Raw genomic sequence first — 13,118 nt, forward strand, 5'->3', positions numbered from 1 at the left:
CCGCCCGCCCGCGGCCGCCGCCCTCCCTCCCGCCCGCCCGCGGCCGCCGCCCTCCCTCCCGCCCGCCCGCGGCCGCCGCCCTCCCTCCCGCCCGCGGCCGCCGCCCTCCCTCCCGCCCGCCCGCGGCCGCCGCCCTCCCTCCCGCCCGCCCGCGGCCGCCGCCCTCCCTCCCGCCCGCCCGCGGCCGCCGCCCGCCCGCGGCCGCCGCCCTCCCTCCCGCCCGCCCGCGGCCGCCGCCCTCCCTCCCGCCCGCCCGCGGCCGCCGCCCTCCCGCCCGCCTGCGGCCGCCGCCCTCCCGCCCGCGGCCGCCCTCCCTCCCGCGCGGCCGCCGCCCTCCCTCCCGCCCGCTCGCTCGCTCTCTGACTCTCTCTCTCTCCGACTCTCTCTCTCCGACACACACTCTCTCTCTCTCTCTCTCTCTCTCTCCGACACACTCTCTCTCTCTCTCTCTCTCTCTCTCTCTCTCTCTCTCTCTCTCTGACACTCACTCTCTCCTCTGACTCTCCCCCTCCCCCTCTTGCCCCCAGTTTCTCTTCCCCCCCCCCCCCCGGTCTAAACGAGGACATAAGTGAGAGTGTTGAGGTCAAGGACAGCTACAAGTAAAAGCTTGTAGATAGCCTATTAGCTGGTTAAACTCTGCTTAATGCTTACCGTAATTCCAGAGTGTCTCATGCTTAAGCACTTCAGTGCAGTAATTCTTGTTTCAGTTGCACATGCCTTCTGTGGAATTGTAATGGGGGACAGCCTATCATTTATCATCTGAAAATGAATGTTTCTTAGCCAAAGTTGTACTACCAGTGTCTCTTAATGGACTTGATATAAATTATTATTAACTTTTCTTAAATGCTAGTGCTACAACAATAACTGACATGATAAATTGTTTGCCAAGTTAAAGAACAGTTTCTGTGTAAACTTAAGACCCAGGATGGGTTGGCAATACTATTATGAAAGTTTGGTTTCAATGGGATTTCACTCCTTTAGACATCGATGAAGTAAGGAGCTTAAAGAAAAATGAAGAACAAAAAAAATCTGTGTACATGTTTTCTACTCCCTACTTTAAAATAGGCCAGAAGTCTTGATGAGACTGCTTGAAAGGCAGTCAGAACAGGATAGGCAAGGTTGTTAATTTTTTTAAAAAGGGAAACTGAATCCTTGGTTTTGTATCCAAAGGCATTGAACACAAAAGCAAGGAGGTAATGTTGAACTTGTACAAGATCTAAGGCAGAAGTTTAAAGTATTGCGTACAGTTTTGGGCACCCCATTTTAGGAAGATAAAGCAGTGAAAAGGTGTGGAAAAGATATACTGTACTAGGATATTACAATGGATGAGAAGTTGCAGTTAGGTAGGATGACAGAAGTTCGGGCTTTAGTGGAGAAAGTTGAGGGGTGACCTGATCGAGGTCTTCCCAGATTGTGAAGGATTATGGTAAGGTAATAGTGTTGGCAACAAAGGCACCAATTTAAGATGACCACAAAGAATGAAAGGGCAGGTTAGAAAAAAATTCTTTACGTTGAGGGTAGTTAGAACATAGAATTTTCTGCCACGAACCTTGTTGAAGCAGAGCCTATAAATTATTTTGAAACAGAATTCAGTAGCTGCTTTGAAAAGAATAATATTGACGATCTAGGCAGCCGGCAGGAAAGTGGGATTAGACTCTGGCTCATGGAGAAATACACTAGAGCCAACTTTGTGCCCAAATGACCTGTTTCTGAGCTATGATCTATGATTTATTGTTGGACACTATGCACTTCATCTGCAGTATAAATGCAAGAGGTCTTCATGCACAAATGTTACTGCCTCTGATTAATGAAAGTCCTGCTCTAACATGTTGCTTTACCAAACTATTAATTGCCATGGTCAGTTTTGCAGTCGCATTGGTGGAAGCTGCAGAACCAATAGTTTGTTGAACCTTCCAGCACTAGGTATCTTAAAAGAATGGAGAGTTGCTTACTTAGCAATTGTTGACCAGTGCAATAGCTTTAATTAATCTTACTTTTTTGCTGTTGTGAACCTTCAACAGTTCCTGATCTTTATGTCTCGGTGCCACACAATTTAATACATTCACTCGCTGAATTATCTGAGAAGCTGGACTTTGTGAGACCAGCAAATATAATTCCGTTACCACTGATGTGCAGAACTCCAGAGTTGAGTATTTTCCATTCAGTTAAATTTGTCTTTTTCCCTTGTATATCTTCTGGTAATGAATATTTTGCTGTAATTAGTGGTAGTACAAAGTATCGTCCGAGACTAAGGTATCCCCACAATCGGTATGGCTTCACTTCCCTATTGAAATGCAATTTGCAAAGATTCTAAGATGCTTTTAACTTGAGTGATTCTATACTTCAGATTGCAGGAGCGCAACGACCGTGAGCTCACTCCCTTATCCGGTGTGTGTGTGTTTCAGAACATTGTTGATGTAGTCTCTTTATTCCAAGAACAAATGATGGAAATCCTTCTGTGTGTTTTGCCTGCCCAGGCAAAGCAGAGGATAGATAATCAGTTTTATTTAGCATCTTGTCAAAAACAATTAGCTTGGGCTTGACGGATATAACATCTATAATATATTAAATTTACGATGTGAGGCGCGCATTCCACCAAAAACTACTTGTATGAATCTGCTCCTGCAAAAAATTCCATAACTGTCCACAATGTCTGGCAATTACATGTTCTACATGTAGCTGGTGCTGTGTTAGGACTTCCAATGCTAAAGATGTCTTACCTTGCTTGTCAGTATGTCCTCCTTCCCCCTTGTCACAAAACACTCACTGTTTTAGTGAATGTCCTGCAAGGTACTTATAACTATCTCTGCCACAAAACAGTCAAGGAGGTAGGTATAGTGGTGGGGAGGTGATTGGAAGTGGAAATGAGTATTTAAAAGTTGAAAGATTAATAGATGCAATGGAAGAGAGCGGGTGGGGGGGAAACTGAGTGACGGGGAAAGGAGCCACAATCCCATCCCTGAATGCAGTCTGCAGGGCAGGAAAAGGAGCCACCATCTGCCACCAAAAGGAAAAATGTAAGAAGTCACACAACACCAGGTTATAGTCCAACAGTTTTATTTGAAATCACAAGCTTTCGGAGCGCTGCTCCTTCATCAGGAGCAGTGCTCCGAAAGCTTGTGATTTCAAATAAAACTGTTGGACTATAACCTGGTGTTGTGTGACTTCTTACATTTGTCCACCCCAGTCCAACACCGGCATCTCCACACCATGACCAAAAGGAAAGAAAGAGATAGTAGTAAGAAAGATTTAGAAAGAAGCAGAAACAGAGACAGAATCAGAAGAGGAACAACAGCACTAAGACAGCAGAGAGAGGTAAGAGAGAACCCATATTCTTGGATTTAACATCTGCAATGCTATGGGAGATCCACTAGTATTAATTTTTCTTCCCTCCTTCACTGAAAGCACTGGCTTTTGCTATGGTAAAGTTCCACAAGCACCAGCAGCCTTTTAGTACCTCAGCAATATGTGAGTCTAAAAAGTGTCAGCAAGCTTTTTGATTATAGATGCTCTTATAGCTGAGCCTTGTCCTGTTCTCAACAGATGTTGACATTCACGTTTTCCAGCTGGAGTTACTGGATAGCAATCAGGAATGGGAATCCTGGATGATTTTTCTCTTTCCTCCCCTATTGAGGCCAAATGTAGTATTCTAACTGCTGCTTCAGCTGAGATCAGCGAACTCAGTACCTCCAAGAAATGGACCTTCAGGTTTGTATGGCTTAGTGCTACACAGAGCAGTGCTTTTACCCAGTAGGCTGTTTGGGGTTTGGGGCGAGGGGGAGGAGTGATCGTATTCATTTTGGTACTGTGGGTGCGGACCAATGCTCAGCCATCATATTATCATTGATTTACCTTGTTGGGAGTATATGGAGTTGTATTTATTTCAATTATTGGAGCTAAAATAGAGCAGTTTCAAGTGTCCTTGAAATTATTGCTCAAGAATACGTGAAACATGATAAACAGACAGGAGTATGAGTCGAAGGTTAAATGTAATAACAGGAAAATGTGATACCTTTTTAAACCAAGTTGTTGACCACTCTCTGCTCCCTTATAAGCAAATGTTTTGGGGGGGGGGGGGGTGGTGGATCCAAATTCCTCTTCAGTATTCTGGTCATAGTGCAAACTAATGATCCATAAGCTTTGTGAACCTCTTTGTAGATCTTCCTCTCGTGCCCTTGCCTTCAACATCCTGTGTATGACTCTGACTGCATTGTCTGGTTGACAGTTTTATTTGCTAGCTTTTGATCTTGTTTTTCAGTAATCTAGCATATCCCTGTACACAGCTATTACATATTCCCCTGGAACTGAATAAAATGGTTCCTTTACTGGATTTCATCTAAAATAGCAATACTTTATAGACGGTAAGTGAATGTTAAAGCACTGTTGATGGCTAGAAGAATAGCATGCTACCTGTACGCCAGTGAAATATTTTACATTTCAAAGAGAGAGATGGCACTGGGGTGGAAGGAGAAATTGTCGAAAACTTCCATCGCCAGTATATAATTACAATTTGCATTTCAAAGTTTCAGATAACCTCAACGCTTCATTGACCAAGTGCACAGAGCAGCAAGGTTGCAGCTTTTTTTTAGCTAAAAAGTTCTGCCGTGTTTAATTTAATTGAACTTCCATCTTCATATTTAATTCACTAAAATGTTTTGTAAGTGCCATAATTAAATATGCAGAATATGAATTGCATAGCACATGTATAATGTATCATGCAACCTCGGGTTGACCCAATCTTGATGCATAACATCCCCTATAGCCCCCTGTGTAGAATTTGTGTAGTCTCCCTTTGTCGTTTTGTGTGTCATTTCCATTCTTAACTTGCTGGGAATGTGAGAAACAAATTCACAGTTGGAAGAAGGAAGCACTGCCTTGCATTTTTAACCTAGGATTGCAATCTTTTTCAGGTTGAATCGTTTATTTTGGACCAGGAAGATCTGGATAATCCAATGCTTAAAACAGCATCTGAATTACTGTTATCAAGTGCTGCCGATGGAACAGATCTACGAACGGTGGACCCAGAAACACAGGCTAGATTGGAGGCCTTGCTTGAAGCAGCAGGTATTCTCTTTCGTGTGATTGTAACGTGTAACTTCATTTTTTTTTACAGAACTAAATTTCTGGTTTGTCCATTGGTTGTGCATTTTTAGAATACAGATTATTCATATGTTCCAATTCCAACCCTTCCATCACAAATACTTCTTTTATGGATTAGAAATTAATCCAAGCCAATATATTTTAAGTTAATTGGATATAGTCCTGTTGAAGACTTACAATCCTAGCTAAGCTAATCAAAAAAGATTTTGTTTGAAGTTTATGCAGAATAAAGAATATTAATTTGAGTTACACCTTAAAAAGACATTGTTGGGCTTTGTAAATTAAAGTGGTGGGAAAGGAGAAGCTGCTGTTTTACAATGAGTGGCATAAATTTTACATTTACAAGAACCATATCTTTGAACAAGTAATATTTTAGACAGGTTATTTATTTCTCGTCGTATGAGGTGTGAGTGAAACTGCCATCTAATCCTATTCCCTTAATAGTTTAGTATATTTTCGTTATGTATGCATATAATGTAATGCTGCATTGAAAACCACATTCTGGCATCACAACATTGATGTTGGTTTCTCATTGGCAGCAGTAAATTCTGTTTTGCATTAGAGTTTAAAAAAAAACTGTAATTTTATTTGGTTCATTCCACCATTATATCCTGTTAAAAGAGTGCATTTTAACTTGTGTTTTTACCAAACTGCCATCCTTGTGTAAATATTTCATCAGTTTATGTACAAAAAACCATTTTTGACTTTGTTTTACAATACATTTTTTTCCACTCAATTCAGTGGCGAACTGCATAAATTGATTGTCTAAATTGCGGAAACTTCCCACTTGACTGTGTCTATGGGGTGTGATATCCTAGCTGTTTTCCCTTATTTATTTCCCTTATATTGTCACAGGCCTCATCATGTAATTTGTTTAAGATTCACATTCCAACCATTCTAGTTTGTTGCTGGTTTTTGTTTGGCAAACTGTTTGTTCGCTGTTGTTTTGGAATTAGTTTATAATGGGAGCTGGACGGGCAATGTGTCCCAATTTTCAGTGTTGCTATATATCCGATGGCGAACCCATGAGTAAATTTGTAGTTTTCCCAGAAAAAAATGGATGGAACCAAAACAATGGTTTAAAAATCCCAAGATTCCATGCAGTAAAAATAGGAATTTACTGACTTCAGCTAGCATTACTCAGTTTCCGTAATTGTAAATGGACAAAATCTTATAGTCCCCAAAACACTACAGTTTCAGTCTGCTCCGCCATTCAGTAAGATCGTGGCTGATCTTCGACCACAACTCCACTATCCCGCCCGATCTCCATATCCCTTGATTTCCCAATGAGTCCAAAAATCTATCTATCTGAGCCTTGAATATTCTCAATGACTGAGCATCCACAGCCCTTTGGGGTAGAGAATTCCAAAGATTCACCACCCTGAGTGAAGAAATTTCTCCTCATCTCAGTCCTAAATGGCCTACCCCTTATCCTGAGACTATGCCCCCTAGACTCTCCAGTCAGGAGAAACAACCTCTCCGCATCTACCTTGTGAATCCCCCTCAGAATCTTGTATGTTTCGATGAGCTCACCTCTCATTCTTCTAAACTCGAGAGAGTATAGGCTCAATCTCTCCTCCCAGGGCAACCCCCTCATCCCAGGAATCAATCTAGTGAACCTTCATTGCACCACCTCTAAAGGTAAGTATATCCTTCCTCACATAAGGAAACCAAAAACTGTGCACAATAGTCCAGGTGAGGTCTCACCAAATCCCTGTACAATTGTAGCAAGACTTCCTTACTCTTGTACTCCAACCCCCTTGTAATAAAGGCCAACATGCCATTTGCCTTCCTAATTGCTTGCTGTACCTGCATGCTAACTTTCTGTGTTTCTTGTACTCGGACACCTAAATCCCTCTGAACACCAACATTTAATAGTTTCCCACCATTAAAAAAAATTCTGTTTTTCTATTCTTCCTATCAGTGAATAACCTCACATTTCCCCACATTATACTCCATCTACCACTTCATTGTCCACTCACTTAACCTGTCTATACCCTTTTGCAGGCTCTTTGTGTCCTCCTCACAGCTTACTTTCCCACCTAGCTTTGTATTGTCAGCAAACTTGGATACATTACACTCGGCCTCTTCATCTTAAGTCAGTAATATAAATTGTAAATAGCTGAGGCCCCAGCACCGACCTTACAGCACCTTGAGGGTAGGGTAGCATATTGGCTATGTTATTGGACTAGTAATCCAGAGGCTTGGACTAATGATCCAGAGACGCGAGTTCAAATCACACCATGCCAACTGGGGAATTTAAATTCAGTTAATTAAGTAAGTGTGGAATCAGTAATGGTGACCATGAAACAATTTGTCGTAAAAACCTATCTGGTTCACTAATGTCCTTTAGGGAAGGAAATCTGCCATCCTTGCCTGGCCTGGCCTATATGTGACTCCAGACCTACAGCAATGTGGTTGACTCTTAACTGCCCTCCGAAATGGATTTCATACCACTCGGTTGTATCAAACCGCTACGACGAGCAATAATAAGAATAAAACCGGACGAACCTGGGCACCGGCTTCGGACACGACAATGGCACAACCAGCCCAGCTAAGTCCTCCTCATTAACATCTGGGGACTTGTGCCAAAATTGGGAGAACAGCCTGACTTGGTCATACTCACAGAATCATACCTTTCATCCAATGTCTCAGACTCCTCTGTCACAATCCCTGCATTTGTCATGTCCCACCGGCAGAGGTGGCGGCGGAGTGATATAGTCAGGAGGGAGTGGCCCTGGGAGTCCTCAACATTGGTTCCAGACCCCATGAAGTCTCACGGCTTCACGTCCAGCATAGGCAAGTAATCTTCCTGCTGATTACCACCTACCACCCTCCCTCAGCTGATGAATCAGTACTCTTCCATGTTGAACACCACCTGGAAGAACCATTGAGGGTAGCAAGGGCACAGATGTACTCTGGGTGGGGGACTTCAATGTCCATCACCCAAGAGTGGCTCGGTAGCACCACCACTGACTGAGCTGGCCGAGTCCTGAAGGACATAGCTGCCAGACTGGTGAGAGAACCAACATGAGGGAAAAACCTACTTGACCTCGTCCTCACCAATCTACCTGCCGCAGAGGCATCTGCCCATGACAATATTGGTAGCAGTGACCACCGCACAGTCATTGTGGAGACGAAGCTCTGTCTTCACACTGAGGACACCCTCCATTGTGTTGTGTGACACTACCACCATGCTAAATGGGATAGATTCAGAACAGATCTATCAGCTCTAAACTGGGCATCCATGAGGTGCTGTAGGCCACCAGTAGCAGCAGAATTGTATTCCACCACAATCTATAACCTCGTGGTCTGGCATATCCCTCACTCTACCATTACCATCAAGCCAGGGGACCAACCCTGGTGCAATAAGGAGTGTAGAAGAGTATGCCAGGAGCAGCACAAGGCATACCTAAAAATGAGGTGCCAACCTGGGGACGCTGCAACATAGGACTACGTGCATGCTAAACAGCAGAAGCAGCTGTCTATAGACAGGGCTAAGTGATCCCACAACCAACTGATCAGATCAAAGCTCTGCAGTCCTGCCACATCCAATTGTGAATGGTGGTGAGCAACTAAACAACCAACAGGAGGAGGAGGAGGCGCCATAAACATCCCCATCCTCAATGATGGTGGAGCCCAGCATGCGAGTGCAAAAGACAAGACTGAAACGTTTCCAACCATCTTCATCCATACGTGCCGAGTGGATGATCCATCCCGGCCTCCTCCTGATGGACCCACCATCGCAGAAACAAGTCTTTAGCCACTTCTAATTACTCCACATATCAAGAAACGGCTGAGTGTACTGGATACCGCAAAGGCTATGGACCCGACAATATCCTGGCTGTCATGCTGAACACTTGTGCTCCAGAACTAGCCGCGCCTTGAGCCAAGCTGTTCCAGTACAACTTCAACATTGGCATCTTCTGAACAATGTGGAAAACTGCCCGGATATGTCCTATCCACAAAAAGCAGAACAAATCCAATCTGGCTAATTACCGCCCATCAATCTACTCTCGATCATCAACAAAGTAATGGAAGGTGTCGCTGACAGTGCTATCAAGTGGCACTTACCAATAATCTGGTCACCGATGCACAGTTTGGGATCCACCAGGACCACTCTGCTCCAGACCACATTACAGCTTTGGTTCAAACATGGACAAAAGAGCTGAATTCGAGGTGAGGTGAGAGTGACTGCCCTTGACATCAAGGCAGCATTTGACTGGATGTGGCATCAAGGAGCCCTAGTAAAATTGAAGTCAATGGGAATCAGGGGAAACTCTCCACTGGCTGGAGTCATACCTAGCACAAAGGAAGATGGTTGTGGTTGTTGGAGGTCTATTATCTCAACCCCAGGACATCGCTGCAGGAGTTCTTCAGGGCAACGTCCAAGGCCCAACCATCTTCAGCTGCTTTATCAATGACCTTCCCTCCATCATAAGGTTAGAAGTGGGGATGTTTGCTGATGATTGCACAGTGTTCAGTTCCATTCACAACTCCTCAGATACTGAAGCAGTCCATGCCTGCATGCACCAAGACCTGGACGACATTCAGGCTTGGGCTGACGAGTGACAAGTGCCAGGCAATGACCATCTCCAACAAGTGAGAGTCTAACCACTGCCCCTTGACATTCAACAGCATTACCATTGCCGAATCCCCCTCTATCAACATCCTGGGGGGTCACCATTGACCAGAAACTTAACTGGACCAGCCACTTATATACTCTGGCTACAAGAGCAGGTCAGAGGCTGGGTAATCTACGGCGAGTGTCTCACCTCCTGACGCCCCAAAGCCTTTCCATCAACTACAAGGCACAAGTCAGGAATGTGATGGAATACTCTCCACTTGCCTGGATGAGTGCAGCTCCAACAACACTCGAGAAGCTCGACACCATCCAGGACAAAGCAGCCCGTTTGATTGGCACCCCATCTAACACCATAAACATTGACTCCCTCCACCACCGGCGCACTGTGGCTGCAGTGTGTACCATCTACAAGATGCACTGCAGCAACTTGCCAAGGCTTCTTCGACAGCACCTCCCAAACCCGCGACTTCTGCCACCTAGAAGGACAAGGGCAGCAGGCGCATGGGGACGCCATCACCTCCAAGTTCTCCTCCAAGTCACCCACCATCCTGACTTGGAAATGTATCGCTGTTCCTTCATTATCGCTGGGTCAAAGTCCTGGAACTCCCTCCTTAACAGCACTATGGGAGTACCTTCACCACACGGACAACAGCGGTTCAAGAAGGCGGCTCACAGCCACCTTAAGAGCAATTAGGTATGGGCAATAAATGCTGGCCTTGACGGCGACGCCCACATCCCAGGAACGAGTTTAAAAATAAACACTGGTTACAGCCTGCCAATCTGAAAATGACCCATTTATCCGTATTCTATTTTCTGTTCCATGCTAATATATTACCTCCAACCCCATGAGCACTTATCTTGCGTAACAACTTTTTACGTGGCACCTTATCGAATGCCTTTTGGAAATCCAAATATACTACATCCACTGATTCCCCTTTACCTTACCTTCTCCTTAGCATCTGTAAGGCATTACTTAGTCTGGATCTGAGAACTCGGCGTGCTGAAAAGTGGCCTGCGTAAAATTTGAGATTAATACCTTTGTTTTCTGTATACCTCTAGATACTCAATTTGTTTCTTCATGTGGAAGGGAAGAAAATATTTTTTTTCTGCTTTTCAGAATTGGTTCTGTCTCTCTTTTTCCAATATACATCAATCGGCGCACACAAATCACCCCCCTCCTCCTTGTTTTTTGTCTCTGAAATGGAATAATTACAGCTCGCCATTTTTGGTTTTTCTGCTGTTGCTGATGCCTTTCAAAATAATTGAACATATGAAAGGGTGATGCCAGATGGAAAATTGTGCTCGCGGTTGTTATGCAGCACCAAAATTTTCAAGAGTTGCTGTCTTATGATTTTATTTTTAAATGATTATTAATTTGTACTACGACATTTAGGAACATATTGTACTCCCAAATGACCAACTTCTAAGGGGAAGCATGTGGTAGTAGTCCAATTCAGTCTCTGGGTTTTGATTGAAAGATGCATAAATAGATGATGATAGACGAGGGCCCATTTGGTGCTGCCCATTTGATAAGAATCCTACACAATGGGTACAAACAACTTTTAAAAAATACCCCCTTTTTAAATTAACAAAAATGGATAGAAAGCTTAGAGTAGGTTTAAAAGAATAAAGAGCACAGATGAAGTAAATTTACATCACATAAGGTGGATCTCTATACATAAAAGTAAAAAAAAATTGTTCAACCCTTGCTGTGGCTATCTCTTATATTTCTAAGTGGCAATGTGATACCTGGAGGAATATTAAGTATGGGATTTTCTCAAGCAGAGGCTTTTAGTTAGTCACATAGTTGCATGGTATGGTTGCTCCGTCATGATGTTTGGGAATGGAACTTCCCTGTTTAGCACAGTGATATGGATTTGGCCTACGCTGATGTACTTTTAGGTGTGATACTGAAACGTGCGACTGATTTACTCCAGTCCTTTTTTTAATATCTCACTGACAGCATTGGGGAAGGGAGAACAAAGCGGGTGATGGTGGCTTGTGTTTGGAGTGCAAGAGGGAAGTTCTCTTAACCCGGCGGCTCTTGAGAGTCTCCCTTGCATCCTTTTGAGGCATTATTTTCATCAGATGCAAATAATAGCTGCTCATAGTCATTACGGCACAGAGGGAGGCCATTCGGCCCATCGAGGCCATGCCGGCTCTCTGTAGAGCAATCCAGTCAGTCCCATTCCCCCGCTGCATCCTCGTAGCCCTGCAAATTTATTTCCCTCAAGTGCCTACCCAGTTTCCTTTTGAAATCATTGATCGTCTCTGCTTCCACCACTACCGTCGGCAGCAAATTCCAGGTCATTACCACTCGCTGCGTAAAAAGGTTCTTCCTTGCATCCCCCCTGTTATCTCTTGCCCAAAATCTTAAATCTGTGTCCCCTAGTGCTTGTGCCATCAGCTAATTTGAACAGCCTTTACAAAAAGTGATCAAAGCAATTACATTTTTACTTTGTGAAACATTAATGAATCAACATTTTTGATATGCACATATGGTCTGTGTTGTAGTTTGGATACCCCAGCTCTAGGGCACGTGTGAAGGGAAGATGTATAATTGGAGTTTGAACATCTATGCCCATCTATGGAGTAAATATTTCTGCATTAAAAAAGACTCTAATTACTTGGATTACACTGTGATGGTCCCGGTAAATATTCTAGTGACAGAAGCCAAGTTCTACAGTGCTGAATGGTAATGTAATACCTAACTCTTGGATTTGACTGACTTTGGTCTTTTCCTCCCCATTCTTAAAAATATCATCTTGTAATTCAGTGTTTTAAGACGCTTACAAACAGCAGGGGCAGTATTGAGTTTGTGTGCGACACTGGCAAGGCCACACTTGTTGCCCTGAGAAAGTCGTGGTGGGCTCCCTGCTTCAGCTGCTGTAGCCCATGCGGTGATGGTGTTCCCAGTGTTGCTAGTTAGGGGATATTGACCCAGTGACAATGAAGGAATGCCGATTATATATCCAATTCAGGATGGTGTGTGATTTGGAGGGAATGTTGGAGATGATAGTGTTCCCAAGGCAATGCTGCTCTTATCCTTCTTGGTGGTAGAGGTTACAGAGGAGGGAGATGCTGTTCCGGTAACTTTGGTGAGTTGCTGCAGTGCATCCTGTAAATCAAACGTACTGTAGCCACAGTGCATTTGTGAGGAGGGGTCGATAGAGAGTCCAGTGGTTGGGGTACCGATCAAGTGAACGGTAGCATAGTGGTAATGTCACTGGGCTAGTAATCCAGAGGCCTAGACTAATGACCCAGAGATGAGAGTTCAAATCCCACCACAGCAGCTGGGGAATTTAAATTCAGTTAATTAAATAAATCTGGAATAATAAGCTAGTATCAGTAATGGTGGCCATGAAACTATCAGATTGTCGTAAAAACTCATCTGGTTCACTAATGTCCTATAGGGAAGGAAATCTGCCGCCTT

At 44.0% G+C, this 13,118-nt stretch overlaps 1 protein-coding gene across 15 annotated transcripts in view; it reads left to right on the plus strand.

The window, feature by feature from the left end:
• ankhd1 (ankyrin repeat and KH domain containing 1) overlaps positions 1 to 13,118 on the plus strand; it is a 170,232-nt gene that overhangs the window by 33,086 nt on the left and 124,028 nt on the right. For all 15 annotated transcript variants that reach the window (XM_085995510.1, XM_085995499.1, XM_085995503.1 and 12 more), the window contains exon 2: positions 4,911 to 5,064. In XM_085995510.1, coding sequence (XP_085851636.1) covers positions 4,911 to 5,064 — 154 coding nt within the window. The remainder of the gene's footprint in view (positions 1 to 4,910; positions 5,065 to 13,118) is intronic.

This window comes from Somniosus microcephalus, chromosome 8, assembly GCF_052327205.1.
Source record: "Somniosus microcephalus isolate GS21.2 chromosome 8, FLI_Smic_1.0, whole genome shotgun sequence".
Lineage (NCBI taxonomy): Eukaryota > Metazoa > Chordata > Chondrichthyes > Squaliformes > Somniosidae > Somniosus > Somniosus microcephalus.